Consider the following 19,054-nt stretch of genomic DNA (forward strand, 5'->3'; position numbering starts at 1 on the left):
ACTAGTGCCAAGTTCTATCCTCTCAGAGCTCATGCCTGAGTGGTCTCCTTACCATCAATGCTTTTAAAGTCCAAAAGATAGCTTCTGTTGTCCACCAGGTACAGCTGTAAGCTCATTTTCACATAATTGCCAGTCACTGGATTTCTTCTTCTTACACGTAGATGGTATGCATTTACTACCTAAAATGAAAAACCTTCTTTAAGGAAAAATATTAAAAATGATAAATTATAAAATATCTCCCTTGTTCTTATTGTAAAGAATAATATCAAACAAATAACTGACGGAGGTGGGGTAGAGAAGGAATTCCTGAATGATCTTTTTTTTTTACATTACATAGTAGGTTAGTATTTATTCAAATCCTACTAACACTACTATGTACAACAATTAAAATTTAAAGAGAATTCAGAGATTATATAGAGTCTAGCCTTCATCTTAGATAAGCCTCAACTCTAAACTATCAATAATAATTTTGGTTGTCCAGTCTCAACTTGAATACCTTTACCTGTAAATAAAAAGTGGAGGGAATAAAGGAGAACAAACATGTTAACGGTTTGCATCAGGCACTGTAACAGGTATCATAATAATCTTGTGAGGAATATTTTTTTTCCCTTTGGAAGATAATAAAACTGCAACTCAGATAAAGAAGATTCTGTGTTTTCAAAATATCTTATTAAATTAGTTCCAAAAATTTTTCAGTATTGAATTTATTAACTTCTTTTTTAACTAACTAAATAAAACTGCTTCAGAAAAGGGAGATCTATTTTTTAAATGGTTTTAAGGAAATATTATTTTGTTTATTCATTCCATGTACAAATAATGAAACGAAAACATGTCAAATGAATATTTACATGGCACGTTTCAAAGTTTCCTTCTTCCTTTAAAAACACATATGTAGTCCTCAAGAAAGGAACAAGAGTAAAAGATACCTGAAAATGAAAAACTGCTTTTTCCCCCACTATATACCCAAATAGAACTGAAATGAAGCTGACCACTAATAAAAAAAAAAAGTAAAATGTGGGCTGAGAGTAGAAGAATATAGCGTTACTTAGGACCAAAAACACTAGCCAAATAAGAGATTTTCTCAACTTACAGAAAAGTATTTGTTGACTGAATAAATATGTCCTGACGGTCTAATTTGTATTAACCCCTTGCTGCTACAGCTACTGGCAAAAAGGAAAAAAAAAGAAATCTCTCTTAAAAAGAGAGAGTGAGAAAAGTAAAAACATACTATGTTTGAAGACACATGACTTTTTACTGTTATGATATATGCTGAAACAGTTAGAGTATATTCTCAAGTGATTTCAACTTGATTCAAACCTTGTTTCCTGGCCAAGAATGCTATTCTGTAATTCAAAAATACGAAGTCCCAAACATCAACAGTTCTTCATCCTTACAGAAATTTGTTTATTTTGTTTTGAATGCACATGGTATTTGGAAAGAATGAGGTTTATCAGCCAGAAGCATCGACACCATTAAATTCATATCTAAATCTAAAACAACTTTTTAAATTGACCTTAGTACTCAACTCAGCAGCACAGAACAGCCTACTATTCAAAACAGGCTTCTACAAGGGGGAGGGTATAGCTCAGTGGCAGAGCACATGCTTAGCACGCACAAGGTCCTGGGTTCAATCCCCAGTCCCTCCATTAAACAAAGAAGCAAACAAACCTACCTGATGGCCTCCCCTCCACCAAAAAAAAATCAAAAACACAAAAAATTGGCTTTTACAAACGATCTTCATATACTACAATTTCCTACCTTCCATTCAAAATCCAGCTGCTTCATAGCTCGATAAACTTCAGCCATAATGTCATATGGTTTGCTTTGACTTCGGATTCCCAGATGCCACTTGGCTTTCTTCACAGCTAATGGTTTGGGCTTAGTTGTATTCAGCGCATCCAGTGGGCATCTTGCTTTAGGGCTGTCTGCTATAAGAGGTGGCATCCTTTCTGGATGAGGTTTCAGGCCTGGGGGAATATGCATGGCACTATCATCCATAAAAGAACCAGTTGGGGGACTAGAGGCGAGGTAGAACTCACTGGCTTGGTTCATTATTCTCCGATTGTCAATGATAAGATGATAGGCCACTGCAAGCTGGTCTTGAGGGTCACCACTATATAAACTGTTCATTACTTCTGATTCTGTACACTCAAATTTTTCACACACTTCTTTCACAGCCTCATCATCAATGACGTTAGCATCATAGGAGGGGTCTTCAGGAAATAAGTAATTGGGCAAATCTTGTTTAAACCATTCATGCTCTCTAGGAAAAATACCACAATACACTATTGTAAGAACATGCTTTGGCAAGTCCCAAATAATTCAGACACGGGCTAACACAATATAACAGAATCAGAAAGACCTCGTCTCCAGCCACTTACTAGCTATGTGACCCTGGGTAAGTTAGTTAGCCCCTGCTCTTGCATAACTATGGTTATTTAGACTTGGGTATTTGGCTGACATTTTCTCAAAAATAAACAAAATGAGCCTGTCATTTCAAAGAAAACAACTGGCAGTATTTATTGTCAATGATAAAATTCAAGCGTTCAAGCAAAATGTTAGAATTCTGTATAATTTGTCTCCATGAGTTCGACAGCTCCCCACTACTTAGAAAACTCTTCTAACTTTATAGTGAAGATGATAACGAATATTATTTGATATTATGTAATGAAATATGTCACCATTTGAAAAATCAGTCTACCTCAATAACCCAGTATTTTCCAAATAACCAATGCATGATGTTACTAGAATCACACATGAATAAAAGATTCACCCAAAATGCAAAACAGACCAGTGAATTTTAATGTAATAAAGTACAAAAGTTCATTGATAAGTGTTCTGATTTGAAACTGCAACTAACATTTAAGCTCTGGTTTAACATCAAAGAATAACATCTGCCACCATCTGAAAGGCTATGAAAATGTTCTTCCCATTTCCAACCACTCATCTGAGATCAGATATTCTTCCTACATTTCAACTAATACAACATAATGGAATAGATAAATGAAGTAGAGATGAGAACCTAGCAGTTGTCTTTGATTAAGGCAAACACTTACATTGAAAAATGTAAAATAATGGCACTCTTGTCACTATACTTTCTTGTTTTGGAAAATAAAGTTATTTTTCATAAGAGACTATATTATTCAGTTAACGTGTAGTAGGTCTGCTATTAAGTGAATTAAATATTGAGAAATATAACCTCCATTAACACACACACACACACCTCTTTGGAATTGAGGAATTTTAAGACTGTAAAGGGGTACTCAAACCAAAATGTTTGAGAACCAGGTCCCCTAAATTCTATTTTCTCACACTTCTGGGCCTTTGCACATGATGTTACTATTGCCACCCTAGAATATTCCATCCCCTTTCATTTAACTAACATGTACTATTCCTTCAAGACTGTGTTAAGCATTGCCACATGGTAAACTGGGCACTCCTAAGCTAAACTCAGATCAGTATACATTCTACCTGAACGCCTACTATTGACTGATTAATTCATCATAAATATTTACTAAGGACAAACAATGGCAAAAAGGCACACTCTCCTCACAGAGACTATATTCTAGCTGAACACAAATTAAACAAATACTCTCAAAAATAAATATATAGTTACAAATATACAAATATAAAAATTCTGTGATAAAGGCTATGAGTGAAAAACACAGGGTAAAATAAAAGTATATAATTCAGAATAGGAGGAAGGTGATTAGGAAAAACACTCTCAGTAATATTTAAGCAGATACCTGAATGCTTAGAAGTCAGCTAAGCAGAGTTGGGAAACAGGTAATCCCAGCAAAAGAAATAATATATGTAAAGACTTTGAGACAAGAAAAAGTTTTGCTGTGTTCAAGAAAACTGAACTGAGGCCACAATCATGAAAGTATACTGAATTATGAGTTAGAGTGGCAAATGATATCAGATATTTCTGAGTTGTAGGCTGTTAAAAAAAAAACAGGTTGGGAATTTGAATCTGTGAGTGATGAAAATAACTGAAAGGTTTTAAAGAGACAGGTGACATGATCTAATTTGCGTTCTGTAAATATTTTGCTTGGGATAAAGAAACTGAATCAAAAAGATAAAAATAATAAAGATGATGATGATGCTAGCTCAAGAGTCCAAGCAAGAAACGGTGTGCCAGTCCTCGAGGATACATATAGAGATGAAACTTCTATGGCTCCTAGTAGATGATTCTACTATAACATTCATACTTTCTTAGGGTTGTTACAGATATTTTTCTTAATCTTCCCCACTAAACTGGGAGCTCTTTGAAAACAATAAGGGACCATGCCTTATTCAGCTGCATTCCAGTACTCAGTACAGAGTAAATGCTCAATAAATGCAGAATAAATGATGAATAGCCAGTGAAGTCAAAAATTAATTCATTAATTTGTTTAACTGCTATATCATAATAATAAGTGCCTAAATAAATCTTTAGCAATAAAAATGACTCATAAATATTAATTTTTTCAAAAGAAATAATAGAAGAAAATAGAGAAAGAAAATAAATAAATAATAAATAAAATAAATACATATCTAACATTTTGAAATATCAATGACAAACAGGGAAGATGAGCACTTTTGAATGAACTCCAAAAATTCACTCTTCATAAAAGCAAAAATTGTTTTGCTATTAGCAAAACTTACTGGCAAAAACTGTCAAAAATCAACTTTTTCAGAACTCTGGAAATTAACCAAAGGCTTGTAACAATCTGAGAAGTGTTTGTTTAAAAATAATGGCTGAATCTCAGTAAGAACAGCAAGATTTTACGTTACCTTATATCCATCTCCCTTTCCACATTTTTACAGTAACTTTGAAGACCAACAGCCTCACAATCATGGAAGTTCAGAAAACCAGCACCTAGCAACCACTGGGGGGTGGGGAACGGGGAGCAGAGCAGGTTCAGAGTTCTCCAAAAGCCCTATCCCACAGAACTGTCATTATTTGACATAGCTGGTAGCTCTCTGGAAACCTCTACTCTCAAGCGGTGCCTTCATCTGACCTGACTCAAAGCTGCCTCACTGCAAACAGCCTTTCACTCAGCATTGTCAAAAGCAATCAATGGAAACTCTCTAACATCCCAGCTGCCTAAGGCAGCAATAAGAGTTGGAGCAAACAAGAAACTGGTCAAAAAAAACTTAGAAGGAAAATTTAGGGAATAAGAGTTCCGCAAGAGTCTTTAAAATACTCTGATACAATCTTAGGAGTCACAAATGTAGGGCTACGTGCACGCCCAAGAAAGGCCCTTATTTTTCATCACTGGCTAACTTTGAGGCTCTGTGCTAGCAGGAAGTGAAGACTAATGTAGGGGTACGAACTTCTCATGAGAGCCCTGAAGACACAGCCCAACATGCACAGAGTCCCTCAGCAAAGGCTGGGAGACTTATTAAATCAAGGCATTTAAGGAAAACTCTTGTCTAATAATTACCTGACCATTAAGCTAAGCAAGCAGAGACTTCAGTGGCCACCCATGACAAAGAATATAGACTTCATGGAATTACTTCAGTAAAATCACTAAACAAGCAAACAAAAGCAACAACAATTACAAACCATAGGCATTTACCTAAGAGAAATAAAAACATATGACCATATAAAAACTTACACATGAATGTTCATGGCAACATTATTCATAAAAGCCAAAAAGTGGAAACAACTCAAATATCCATTGAGTGATGAGTGGATAAATAAAATGCAGTATATCTAAACGATGGAATATTTTTCAACCAAAAAAGTAATAAAGTACTAATACATGCTACACCATGAGAGAACTCAAAGAACATCATGCTACATGAAAGAAGCCAGACTCAAAAGGCTACATGCTGTATGATTCCACTTAAATGAAATGTCCAGAATAGGCAAACTCAAAAACACAGAGAGTAGATCAGTGGTGGCCAGGTGCTGCAAGGACAGGGAGATGGCTATAGAGTTTCCTTTGGGGATGACGACAACAACATTCTGGAACGACAACAACATTCTGGAATTAGACAGTGGTGACAATTGTACAACTAAAAACCACTGAATCATACAATTTAAATTTAAAATTTATGGTATGTGAATTATATCAGTAAAATCAGTGTTTAAAAAACAACAAAGAGAAATAATCTAAATTTTCACTTCTAATTAATTTAGAAAAAGAACCACAATTCTTTATAATAATAACAACACTGCCAATTAAACAGTCATACTTCTAGCTTTTGATTTTCAAGAGTCAATTCCTGAATTAACTCTACCAAGGTAAGCAGTAACTGGGATGTTTCTGAAGGTTCACCTGAGACAAAATCATTTCATTTCATACGGGTTACTACACAACCACCAGAAATTATGTCTTTCTGTCACTACTACCTAGCACGTAATTTTGATACATGACTTAAGACTAAATGAGTTATAATGACTATTAATCAAATTTTAGAAATGTCACAATGTGTGCAAACTCCAAGTGCAGCTAAAAGGTCCTTACATATTCACTTTAAAGTAAAATTAATAGCTAATATTGTGTGATGGACATTGTCCTGAAAGATTTAATTATATTAGTATGAACATATACAGTTTCTAATATTCAACTGTTTTTAAACCTACAGGAATAATATATTCTTATGGTTCAACCTAAGGCTATCCTCCAAACAAGTCCACTCCATATGATGTAACTAAAGCACAAAAAGGACAGCAATATGCCAACAGCCAGTGAACAGAAGAATCGGAATTTGTAATTAGACAGTTGAACTTTAGACCCTTCTTTTGTAACCACAATAACATTAATAGTAATACTAAGCTTACGGCACTTAAAGATGTGATTTTCATGAAGACATCTGTCTTGCCTACCAATATATTCCCAGCAACTAGTATAGGATCTTGCACAGAGTAGATGTTAAATAAACAATTGTCAAGAAATAAGAGCAAAAATGATTAAAAGAATGAATAAATACTGCAATATATTTTCTAATCTCCAACAGTTTACCATCTTAAAAGAAAAATAAAATCTGTACAGAAATACAGGCACACCTTGGAGATATTGTGGGTTTGGTTTCAGATCACTACAATAAAGTGAATATTGCAATAAAGCAAGTCACCAATTTTTTGATTTCTGAGTGCATATACTGTTTATAGTATCCTGTATTCTATTAAGTGTACAATAGCATTATGTCTAAAAAACAATGCACATACCTTAATTAAAAACATTGCTAAAAAATGCTAACCATCATCTGACAACACTGGGTTGCCACATACCTTCAATTTATAAAGAAATGCAATCTTCGACAAGGGAGGCAAGAATATACAATGGAGAAAAGACAGTCTCTTCAGCAAGTGATGTTGGGAAAACTGGACAGCAGCAAGTAAATCAATGAAGTTAGAACACTCCCTCATATCATACAAAAAACTAGACTCAAAATGGCTTAAAGACTTAAATATAAAACAAGACATTATTTAAACAAACAAACAAACAAGTGAATGAAGGGCTACAAATGGCAAAATACCCTTTTTTATGGGTGAGCTGTATTCCATTACACACACACACACACACACACACACACATACATACATACATATACATAATGCATCTCCATTATCTATTCAACTATTGATGTGCACTTAGGATGCTTCCATATCTTGGCAATTATAAATAATGTTGCTGTTAATAGCAGGGTGGTATCTTTTTGAGTTAATTCTTATTTTGTGCTTGGCTTTATTCCTTTGATAACTATGTAAGGTTAAAAAGCTTAAGCTCTAAACGTTCTTAGAAACAATAAACAGTACATATATGTAAATTTAAAAATATATGCGCAGTAAAAAAAAAATTTATCAAGCCATGAAAGACATAGAGGAAACTTCAAAGACATGTTACTAAATGAAAGAAGCCAGTCTGAAAAGGCTACAAACTACGATTCCAACCAAATGATATTCTGGAAAAGGCACAGCTACAGAAACAATAAAAAGATCATGGTTTCCAGGGGTCTGGGAAGAGGGAGGGAGGGAGGGATGAATAGATGGTGCACAAGGGATTTTTAGGGCAATGAAATTATTCTTTATGTAGTGGTGGCTACAAGTCATTATGCATTTGTCAAAACCCAAAGAATGTACAACATCAAGAGTAAACCCTAATGTAAACTATAGACTGGTTGATAATAATGTGCCCATGTTGGTTCATTGATTGTAACAAATATGCCACACTGACAAGGGATGTTGAAGGTAGGGGAGTATATAGTGTGGGTGGGAAGGGCTATGTGTGAATTCTGTATTTTCTGCTCAATTCTGTTGTGAACCTGAAACTGCTCTAAAAGAATAAAGTCTATTAAAATTTTTTTTAATTTTTAAAGATTTAAATATAAAACAAGACAGTATAAAGCTCCTAGAAGAAAACATAGGCAAAACATTCTCTGACATAAATCTTAGCAGTGTTCTCCTAGGGAAGTCTACCCAGGTAATAGAAATAAAAGCAAAAATAAATAAATGGGACCTAATTAAACTTATAAGCTTTTGCACAGCAAAGGAAACCACAAGGAAAACAAAAAGACAACCTACAGAATGGGAGAAAATATTTGCAAATGATGAGACTGACAAAGGTTTAGTTTTCAGAATATATAAAAAGCTCATACTACTTAATAACAAAAAGCCAAACAATCCAATCCAAAAATGGGCAGAAGATCTAAACAAACAATTCTCCAGTGGAGACATACAAATGGCCAATAGGCACATGAAAAGCTGCTCAATATCACTAATTAACAGAGAAAGGCAAATCAAAACTACAATGAGGTATCACTTCACACCAGGCAGAATGGCCATCATTCAAAAGTCCACAAATGATAAATGCTGGAGAGGGTGTGGAGAAAAGGGAACCCTCCTACAGTGTTAGTGGGAATGTAGTTTGGTGCAAGCATTATGGAAAACAGTATGGATTCCTCAAAAGACTAAAATTAGACTTACCATATGATCCAGCAATCCCACATCTGGGTATATATCCAGAGGGAACTCTAATTTGAAAAGATACACACACCCCAATGTTCATAGTAGCACTATATACAATAGTCAAGACATGGAAGCAACCTAAATGTCCATCAACAGATGACTAGATAAAGAAATTGTGGTATATTTATACAATGGAATATTACTCAGCCATAAAAAAGAATAAAATAATGTCATTTGCAGCAACATGGAGGGACCTGGAGATTGTCCTTCTAAGTGAAGTAAGCCAGAAAGAGAAAGAAAAATAGCAAATGATTATCACTCATATGTGGAATCTAAAAACAAAGGATATTAATGACTGTCCTGATAATGGTATAGTTCAGTCTGTGTTTTGAACCCATCCTTGTCGACTTCATGATGAACTCCTGGAAACTGAATGACTAAGACAAAAGGGTTTTTCAAGTTGGGGGATTGATGAGCAACTGCCAAATGCCTGTCTTGTGGCCTGTTTCCTCCATACACTCACCATTGTTTGGTGCAGTGTGATTCTAGACCCTTCACCCTCATGGATTCAGACATCTATTTAATAAACAGACTCTACTTTGTCAGCACCCCATATAGAACTTCTTTGACATGGAGTCCATTTCTCATAAGAAAGAAAAAAAATCTACAAAACAGAAATAGACTCGCAGATGTAGTGAACAATCTATGGTTACCGGGGAAAGCAGGTAGGAAGGGATAAATTTGGGAGTTTGAAATTTGCAAATGTTAACCATCATATATAAAAAAAGATAAAAATAACAAATTTCTTCTGTATAGCACAAGGAACTATATTCAATACCTTGTAATAACCTTTAATGAAAAAAGAATATGAAAATAAATATTATATATATATATATATCTGCATGACTAGGACATTATGTTATATACCAGAAACTGACACATTGTAACTGACTATACTTCAATTAAAAAAAAAATGCAGTATCTACACAGCGTAATAAAGCAAAGTGCAGTAAAACTAGGTATGCCTGTAACTGTAAGACAGAACGTGGTAGCATAACAGAAATATAACACATCCTGGTACATAAGAGAAAGGACAGATGTCACAGAACTGGTATGGCAATTTGGAGTAATGGAAGCAGTACAGGTTTGAATACAGGCAATTTCTGAGCCCTACTTCTGCCCTTTATTAGCTGGGCACTTCCAACAAATACAGATTTACTTAAGATTTAATTCATATCAAATGCACAATGCCTAGCACATATTAATACTTGGTCCCTAGCTTAAAAGAACTTAAAATTTAACAGGGGCAAATATATACCTAAATCAAAACATAACCTTTGTAAGCTTCAGTTTCATTGTTTGTAAAATGAAAATAATAGCGACCTATTAAGAATCAATGCAATAAAATATGTCATGTCTAGCAAAATGCCTGTTGCATAATAATGGTTCAATAATTAGTAACTCTCTCTGCTGAACCATATTTTGTTGAATAAAGAATTCCCAAACTTGAAAAAACAGGATATAAATAAATTTTAAAATGAGGAAAACTATTATAGATTCAAGTTAATTGAAGTACAGAGAGGAATGCCACCATTTTACACTATCTACATATGTGCAAATTAACTCATCCTAGGAGATTTTTATTTACATTTTTCTTCCAAAGTCTGTAAATATACAAACAACTGTTTTAAAATAACAGAATCAGTACTTTCCCTATTCTAAATGTACCTGCTGCTACAAACAGGTGCAAGTATATATTAGCAAATATAACTTTTTAAGCAAAAGCCAAGTAAGTGAACTATTTATTCTAAAGAACCAGGAACACAAAAGAGTTTTTTCCTGCTAAATTCACTTGCACAACTAAATCTGGTGCTAATTCACAATTTTATATTTTTATGTATGAGGTCTGGAATATTAAGAGTTTGGGGGAAGAAAACAGTACACTAATGCAAAAGGAATCGATCCTTGTTTGCAAAAGAGTTCTGCAGCAGTCACACAAACACGTCATTTCAACATCCCAACAGTCACATCTGGCTTATGAAGAAAAGGCAAAGTATTCTGGGAAAATGTCAAAGGAATGTGTTTGCAAATAAATACCTGATGAAATGTTAGATAAGAACAAAAAACCCTCTAAGAAACATGACTGATAAGTAAAAAGCAGAAGGCAATGAATCACCCTGACTCGTGTGCTATATAAAGGTCATATTCACAGTAACGCCAGCAACTGCACTTTCCAAAGTTTCTCACATAACAAGAAATTCTTCACAGCAAACCCACAAGCAGCTAATTTTGGATTCAAGGTCTTAGCAAAATTTTTTATGCTTTATTTCATCGACCATATGTACGATGCATAAATCTCACCCTGTTTTGCCACTTGAAGCTTATTCAATACTTTCTGGGTGCATGCTGTATTCCTAGGCCAGAATTCTAGCACAAAATAGACAAAGATGATGAGATACTCTCTCTACCCTTATGTAGCTGCAATTGAAGAGAGGAGAGAGACACACTGAAAACAGCCAGATACAAAATGACAACGAAAGAAGAAAAGCATGAACAACTGCGGAAACCACAGAAGTGGAAGCAACTAACACTGACCAGGAGTCAGAAGTGATTTCCCAAGGAAGGTAATACGTGAGCACAATTTTAAAGGATGAATAGAAATCTACCAAATCCAAAAAGGCAGAAAAGGCATCAGTGGTAAAGGGAATAATAAAACAAAGACATGAAGGCATAAAATGTATGTTATGTTCGAGGAACAAGGAAAAGTCCATTGTGGCTGAAGCGCCTGTATGAGTGAGGGGTGTGGCGGTGAGCGCAGGAAATGAGGCTTCAGAAGTAAGCAGAGCCTTACGACCAAGGGCCCTATATGCTTGCTACCTAAGCTGAAAAGTTTGGGAAACAATCTGAAATATTTACAGGATGAGTGACAGCATGAGGTTTATGTAGTGAGGAAAGTAAAATTCATATAAAATACAGTGTTACAGTGCCTAACATAAAGCAGGCATTCAGTTAGTGGTAGTATTATTAATACTGGAATATGCGCTTAATAGCAACAAAAAAGAATACTCACCTTATGTCTTTGATAGTTGCTCGTTTCAGAGGGTCAACTTGCAGCATATGCATCAGGAGAGTGGCAACGGAACGGTTGAGATATTCTGGGATATAAAAAACACCCCCTCGGATCTTCTTAAATAACGTAGGTACGTGCTCATCATCAAATGGGAGGGTGCCACAGAGAAGCGCATACAGAATAACCCCACAGCTCCAGATATCAACTTCAGGGCCTGCGTACAATCTAAGGGGAATGACGACAACACAAACCTGAAATGCAGGTGTCACTTTTTCTCATATATATCTACTCTGCTTTTGTATGTACCTGTGTCCACAGTACAGACTCCATCTATATTGCTTTCCAAAGTCTTTAATGAAGTCCATGGCCACTCCCCAAAACTCAAGGGCTGTTTCCCAGAAAGAATTGGTCTGATCAATTACTCAAATTTTCCAAGAGAAAATAGTATTTTTATTTATTTGACACAAACTAATTTAACTGAATTCTCTAATTGACTTTATAAAAAATAGAAAACTTTTCTATGGTTGATTTTTGATAGAAACATCAAAGTAGATGACCATAAGCTTGAAAAAAAGCAATACTATATAGCGTATAGGCTAAATCTTTTTACAATAAAGCTACCACAAGAAAAGAAAATGCATATACAATAGAATGTTTATGCCTGACAAACCTACTTTAGAGAGTATGTGAAATAGTAACGTACCTGCCTAGTCCTACGCCAATCTCTTCGACAACATTTATGCTGTATCACATTATCCTGGGTACACACTACTTTCATTCTAATCACTTGGTAGCTTGTGGAACTAAGACTACTTTTATCCAGAAAATCTATGCCTAGGATGTTATTCCTTTTTTCTCTCACTTCTCTATAGTATTAAAATTCCTCTGATAGCACATTACCAAGCTCAAACCTAAGTCTGAGGTAACAAAGTAAATTTCAACAATTCCAATGACAAAATTACAAATCCAGTTCAATAAAAATTGCTGTCCATCATTAACATCCTTTGCAGTATAGTGCAAACTCCTTTAACTGCATTAATACCTTTTCTATATTTTCCCTCACAGAATTCTGTTAACTTTTAAAATCAGACATTGGTCACTGTAAAAGACTTGAGTTTACCACTGCAATCTGTATAAACATGTAACAAATGTGCCATGAATACATTTACATGGATAAACATTAAGTTAGTTGAATAATTGTCTCCTCGTGTACGGTTTAATTTCATGAAATGACAATATTGTCCCCAAAAACCTCATTCTTCAAAAGATAAAATATAAAAATAATAATCTATACTTTATAAAAGAATATATAAAGTATCATTAAAGGAATTTGTCTAATAAGTAAATGATGACACTAACTTAAATAGAGCCAATGCTTTCTCTCTTCGCTGCAATTTCTAAAATGAAAAAAAATCAAGATTTGTTTCAATTTTTAATGGAAAAACGCAAATACATTCACAACAGAATCTAAATTAAATGTTTTAAAAATTGTTTAATATAATTATTCTCTCAAACAATAGAAAAATAAAGGGACAATGTTTCTATTATGTCTTCTCTTTCAAAGACAATATATTACAGCTAAATATTATCAGAACGAACAAAACATTACAAAATGCTTACTCTTCAATGATGCATTATTACCTGCCCGAGATGACTTCAGGTGCTGCATAATTTGGAGATCCACAGCTAGTTCGCAGAAATTCCCCATCTGACATCATATTAGATAATCCTGAAAACAGGAGTAAATGCTTACCTGGTGCTAGGTATGTTCAAATATATACAGATAAAGCATAAGGAAAGACGTCAAGTCTGTAATGCCTCACATTTAATTATTTTAAAAAGCAGTGGAAAGAATTTGTTACACTAGAAAGAGACCATTTCACAGTGCTTATACCAAGACAAAAAAGCTAAAGCACATCACACATACGATTGAAATTAAATTCCTTTTCTAAGTAAGAATGTTGATTCACTTGACAAATATGAGGTTATTCTAAATTATATAAACTTTTCCAAACATAAAAGCATCAAAATATAATTTACCCACCTCTGCAGGTAAAAGAAAATAGAGACTACTATTACGTTTTTACACTCTGCTTTCAAAGGCCTTTTTAAAAAATCTCTAAGTGGGTAGTGATCAGATAGGCTCCAATTTATAAAGATCATGTTCCAAAAATTTTTAATTTGGAAAGCTTTAGTTCAGCATAGAAAAACATGCTATTGAACCAAAAATCTAGTTGAACTCTAGTACTAAATGAGTTTTATGATTTAGAAGAGGAAGAGAAATAGGAAAACTAATTTCCTGGCTTTTAGTTTAAAGACAAGGCACAGACAAAAACTTTAAACAAGCAACGCTAAACTCTGGCACTATTTCATCTCTTCATAAATCTCCCACTTCCTAATCCCTTTCCCAACAACCTACTATGGCACCCTGTCCAGGTATGTTTATCCCAGAAAGCGTCTGGTGCATAAAAATTACATTTTACCCTTTTCTCTTACCCCTGACAAAAACTCCTCTTCTTTTTGAAGTTGTTATATGTCACTGGGCAATCCATTAATATTCCCCTCAATCAATTCAGAAGGACCACAACACTCCAAAACTGCAAGCTAATTTTCATGTACCTCTATTTAAGCGCATTTATCAGGAAAAGTGTCCATATTTTCATTAGATTTTCAAAGGAGTTTGTGGCCCCCACAAAAAACAGTTAAGCTTTGTTTCTTCAGGAGGCAATGCAGACTGAATGGATATGCCTTGACACAAGCCCTCTGTCTTCTTAGAAGCACCCGCATTTTTAAAAAGTGGCTTAAATGAACAGAGCAAGCTGGTATGAAGACACTGCAACTAACCCCTTTTCACAGGATAGGATTTACATTGTTGAAATGGACAGTTCTGAGTTCTTTAACACTTGTGACTGACATACTTGAAAAGGCAGCTAGGACACTTCTAAACAGCCCTGGAGTTACACACCGAAATCAGCTATCTTGGCATTCATCTGTGCATCCAACAGCACATTCTCTGGTTTCAGGTCTCGGTGAACGACCATATGCCTGTGACAGTAATCCACGGCAGACAGAATCTGCTGAAAGAGCCGCCTGGCTTCCATCTCTTCAACCTATGAAGTATGAAAGAAACTGCACTAAGAATATTTGAGACAGCTACATAGCACACGTTTTAGTTTCATAATCAGCCTAAATATAACTTGAGTAAGCTAATTAGAATGGTGTTAGAATTCTCAACAAACCAAATAAAAAAGCCAGAAACTCACACTCCAGCTCAACATGTCAATCAACAGCTTTTTCTTTGCCGCTAGACAGTTAATAGTTCATTTTCAATTGTTATTCCTAAATATGCACCGTATTTCAGGGAATCAACAAGTAAAACATAATGTAAAACAGAACTTAATGTGAAAGTGTTAAGAAAAGGAAGTAATGAAGCTTCAACATGATGAACATGATCAGTTGTAGAACTGATTTTTCATTTGAAAAGCACAGGCTTTTCATGTTGGCAATCAAGTGGAAAATATTTCCTAAAATCAGTATTCCACAAGATGCACTTTTTAAGAAGGAAAGTATGTCTAATACTCTGTATGTTTAGTTAGACATTTTTAAAGAAGCAAACCCAACTTCGAAGACATCTTTGTGGTTTGCTATTTCCCACTACTTTCTTCTTTTTTAGTTTAAGGGCTTATTGTACTAGATAGTGTATTACTCACCCGTCCGTGTTTACAGATGTAGTCAAATAATTCACCACCAGACACATATTCCATTACCATAAAAAAATCTGTTGGAGTGCTGATTACCTGGTATCTTTTTTGTAAATAAAAAAATTAATAAAAAATGTTACTTTAAACCAAAATCAACCTAGTATACCCATTCTTGCTATAATTTGACATCTCAGTGTTTCATGATATTTTAAGGTGGCAACAAATTATATAATCTTATCAAAATAATCACAGAGCTATAAACACGGAGCTTCATAAAACTCAATTAGTTTATGGGGCTTATAGACTTTCCTTCAGATCCTCTTTCTAGTTTACAAAATCTATGAAATCATTCTTCAACAACTAAATCAACCATTAATTTTTCCATTTAAGCAAAAATCTGTCTATGACCTATGGAGATGAGGTATCATACACTTAAACATAAGTGAAAAATATTCTTGGAAAGGTAAAATGGTATCACAAGGATACATCAGCAAAACCACAAAGTAGAGAAATGATCCTTTCTTCAAAAAATAAAATGCAAGGAATAAAGGGACCATATAGGTTAAAAGTATCAAGAGACATGCTGACCAATTATTTTGTATAGGCTTGTTCTAATTCCACTTAAAACAAAAACCAACTTTAAAAACAATTTATGAAACAATCAAGACAGACTGAATACTGACTGGATGGTTAACAATATTTGAATTGCTTAGCTGTGATACTGAACTCTGCCTGTGTTATTAAAATAGAGCTTTTATCCTCCAGAGTGGATACTGAGGAGCTTACAGATTAAAAACGTACTACTGTGATTTGTTTCAAAATACTTTTGGGTGGGACGAGGAGGAAGAAGCAGATAAACAACACACAGGTAACTGCGGAAGCTGAATGACAGACACGTGACGCACTATCACTTTACTTCTGTGTTCATTATGAAATTTCTGGAGTAAAAAAATTAAATAGATGCATATATGTATACATGTGTTTTGTGTTTACGTGAGTGAAAGTACATATATAGTTTCTAGGCACTCAAAGCTGAGCACATAAAACAATAAAGAACCAGCTCTATTTGACAAAACAAAAATTTTCCTGCAAAACTACAGCTTCCACATACACATACAATTTTATCAGAATTTTTAAAACTTTAAAAACAAGTTAAATATAACATTAATGTTTTAACTGAAGGTTGCATTTACCACATTTAAATGAACAACTGTTCTACTTTGTTTGCTCTGTTTATAAAGGATCATTTATAATCTGGTTGATCATGAGCAGTATCTAATTTACACTGAGTAGCTAGTTAGAGCCACTAAGTATAGCTGTGTAGTTTTGCAATGGCTTAAAGGCACCCAGTGGAAGACATAGGCAGGAGCTGAGAAGTGGCCCAGATGCCACCCTTTAGGCAGTACACCTTGACACAGGATGTGTCAGAAGCAGGGAAACCTTTTGGTAATTAGCCCACCCAGATGTGACACCTTTTATTATGAATGCTCAAAAAAGCAGGCATGTGCTAACTGGTGGTTCTGGTTACTATTCCTCATTAAAGAGGAGGGTAAAGTGGCCAGGGAGTTGGTGATATAATTCTATACTATAAATTTTAAGAGAGGACACATCATGTATAAATTAAACACTCGCAAAAGGTAAAATATTAAAGTTACAGTATTGAAAATGATTATAGATTTGCAAAAGAAGTAATTATAACTGCAATCATTAGTCTTTGGGATAAAAAATGACAAGGTATCCCACTTTATATAGAACAACTAATACCTGAGGGATAAGGCTGAATCTACTACAAATGAGCTGTGAAAAGAGAAATTTACCTGAGAACCCTAAAAAAAAAAAAAGGGTCCATAAAAGCAATTCTAACAAGCACCAAATTCTGGTCAAATAAATGAACAGTGCAGAGCAGGAGCACCCACTGTGTCACCTCAACTGTGGGCTGATCTGGCTTAGTAACAGAATTCTCAGTCACTTTTCTGCTCTGTGTATCTTTTGGGTGTAAGAGAAAAGAAGTGAAGAAATTCTAATAGATGTAGCTGCTGACTCCTCCAAGTATATCACATGTCTTCAATAAATACTATTGGATCTAGAGACTTGATCGGATTTCAGTCTGATTTTTATTTTCTTTTTAAAGACTTGGTGGTGTGTGCTTCCAGCCAAAAGTATATGATGTCTGTCTCTTTTTTGAGATACTAGCAGCCATTACTGATCACAACCTAGATGTTATTAACTCACAATGAAATTTTAAATGCTGGCCAATTTCCATAGTCTAGTAATGAACTATGCTCCAAAGGAAATCCTCACTGAGAATCTCCTCCCTCAAAAACCTCATTGTCTCTGAAGCACAGACCATCAGATTACACTAGCCAAAACCTTTCCTTGTTATTGTCATCAACAGATCTCCTTGTCAGCTCCCTCTCATTCTGACCTAATGTCTTTTCCCCCACTGCCAATGTTGTTACCATTCTGTCTGCACAAGATATCCATACAGATGATCTGTCCAACACATGCCCTCTGATCGCCTGACCTCCTCAGCTCTAATTCTCTTTTCCTCCACCACACACAGCCACTCACTCCATGTTCATGTACTACCTAAGACTAACTCCTCCAATTATGTACTGGAGTCCTTTGCTCTACCTACTAAAGGACTTGGTTTCTACAATTAGCTCTTCTTTCTCCTCTATCAGTTTCTCCCTCTTGACTGAATCATTCCCTTTGGCATATAAACATTCTACAATATATCCTATCTTAAAAAAACAAACCCTGTTAAGAACCCACATTTCTCTCTAGTTACCACTATTTCTCTCCTCTTAGTAAAATCCCTGAATTGTCTGTTGTCACTATCTCCTCTTCACCTCATTTTCTCTCTAAAGGCCCTTATAACAGGTTTTTGCCCTCATTGTTTCAATAAATTGGTTCTTTCCAAAGACACCAGAACTTCCACCTTGCCAAATCTAATGCTCAGTCTCATTTTACTCAATATTTAGCAGTGTAAGACCAGTTAATAATCTTTCTTTCTTCAAATACATTTTCCACGTGGCTTCAAGACACCAAATTCTCTTGGTTTTCCCCCAATCATTTTAACTGTTCATTTTCATTCTCCTTTGCTGGTTTCTCCTCATCTCCCAGACATCCTAACACCACAGTGCCCTGGAGATCAATCCCTGGAATTCTTTCATCTATACTCACATCCTTGGTGATCTCATCTGCTCTTAGAGCTTTAAGTATCTTAAATACCACCTATATGCTGATGACTCACAAACTGATCTCAGTTTACACCGCTCCCCTTAACTTCAGACTCATATATTAAACAAACTACTTGCATCTCCACTTGGATGCCTAGTAAGCATTTCAATTTCAAAAAAACCAAAATCAAATTCTTGA

The 19,054-nt window shown here is 34.9% G+C and overlaps 1 protein-coding gene across 4 annotated transcripts in view; it reads right to left on the minus strand.

The window, feature by feature from the left end:
• The window catches only part of PRKAA2 (protein kinase AMP-activated catalytic subunit alpha 2), a 65,646-nt gene that overhangs the window by 16,252 nt on the left and 30,340 nt on the right, over positions 1–19,054 (minus strand). For 3 of the 4 annotated variants that reach the window (XM_072974367.1, XM_072974368.1, XM_072974369.1), the window contains exons 3-8: positions 15,683–15,776; positions 14,938–15,082; positions 13,614–13,701; positions 11,973–12,197; positions 1,759–2,263; positions 53–179 (exon numbers count right to left, since the gene is read on the minus strand). In XM_072974367.1, coding sequence (XP_072830468.1) covers positions 53–179; positions 1,759–2,263; positions 11,973–12,197; positions 13,614–13,701; positions 14,938–15,082; positions 15,683–15,776 — 1,184 coding nt within the window. Of the gene's footprint in view, positions 1–52; positions 180–1,758; positions 2,264–11,972; positions 12,198–13,613; positions 13,702–14,937; positions 15,083–15,682; positions 15,777–19,054 lie in introns of those variants that run through there. The other variant, XM_072974370.1, reaches the window with a different exon arrangement.

The sequence above is a fragment of the Vicugna pacos genome, chromosome 13, assembly GCF_048564905.1.
Source record: "Vicugna pacos chromosome 13, VicPac4, whole genome shotgun sequence".
Lineage (NCBI taxonomy): Eukaryota > Metazoa > Chordata > Mammalia > Artiodactyla > Camelidae > Vicugna > Vicugna pacos.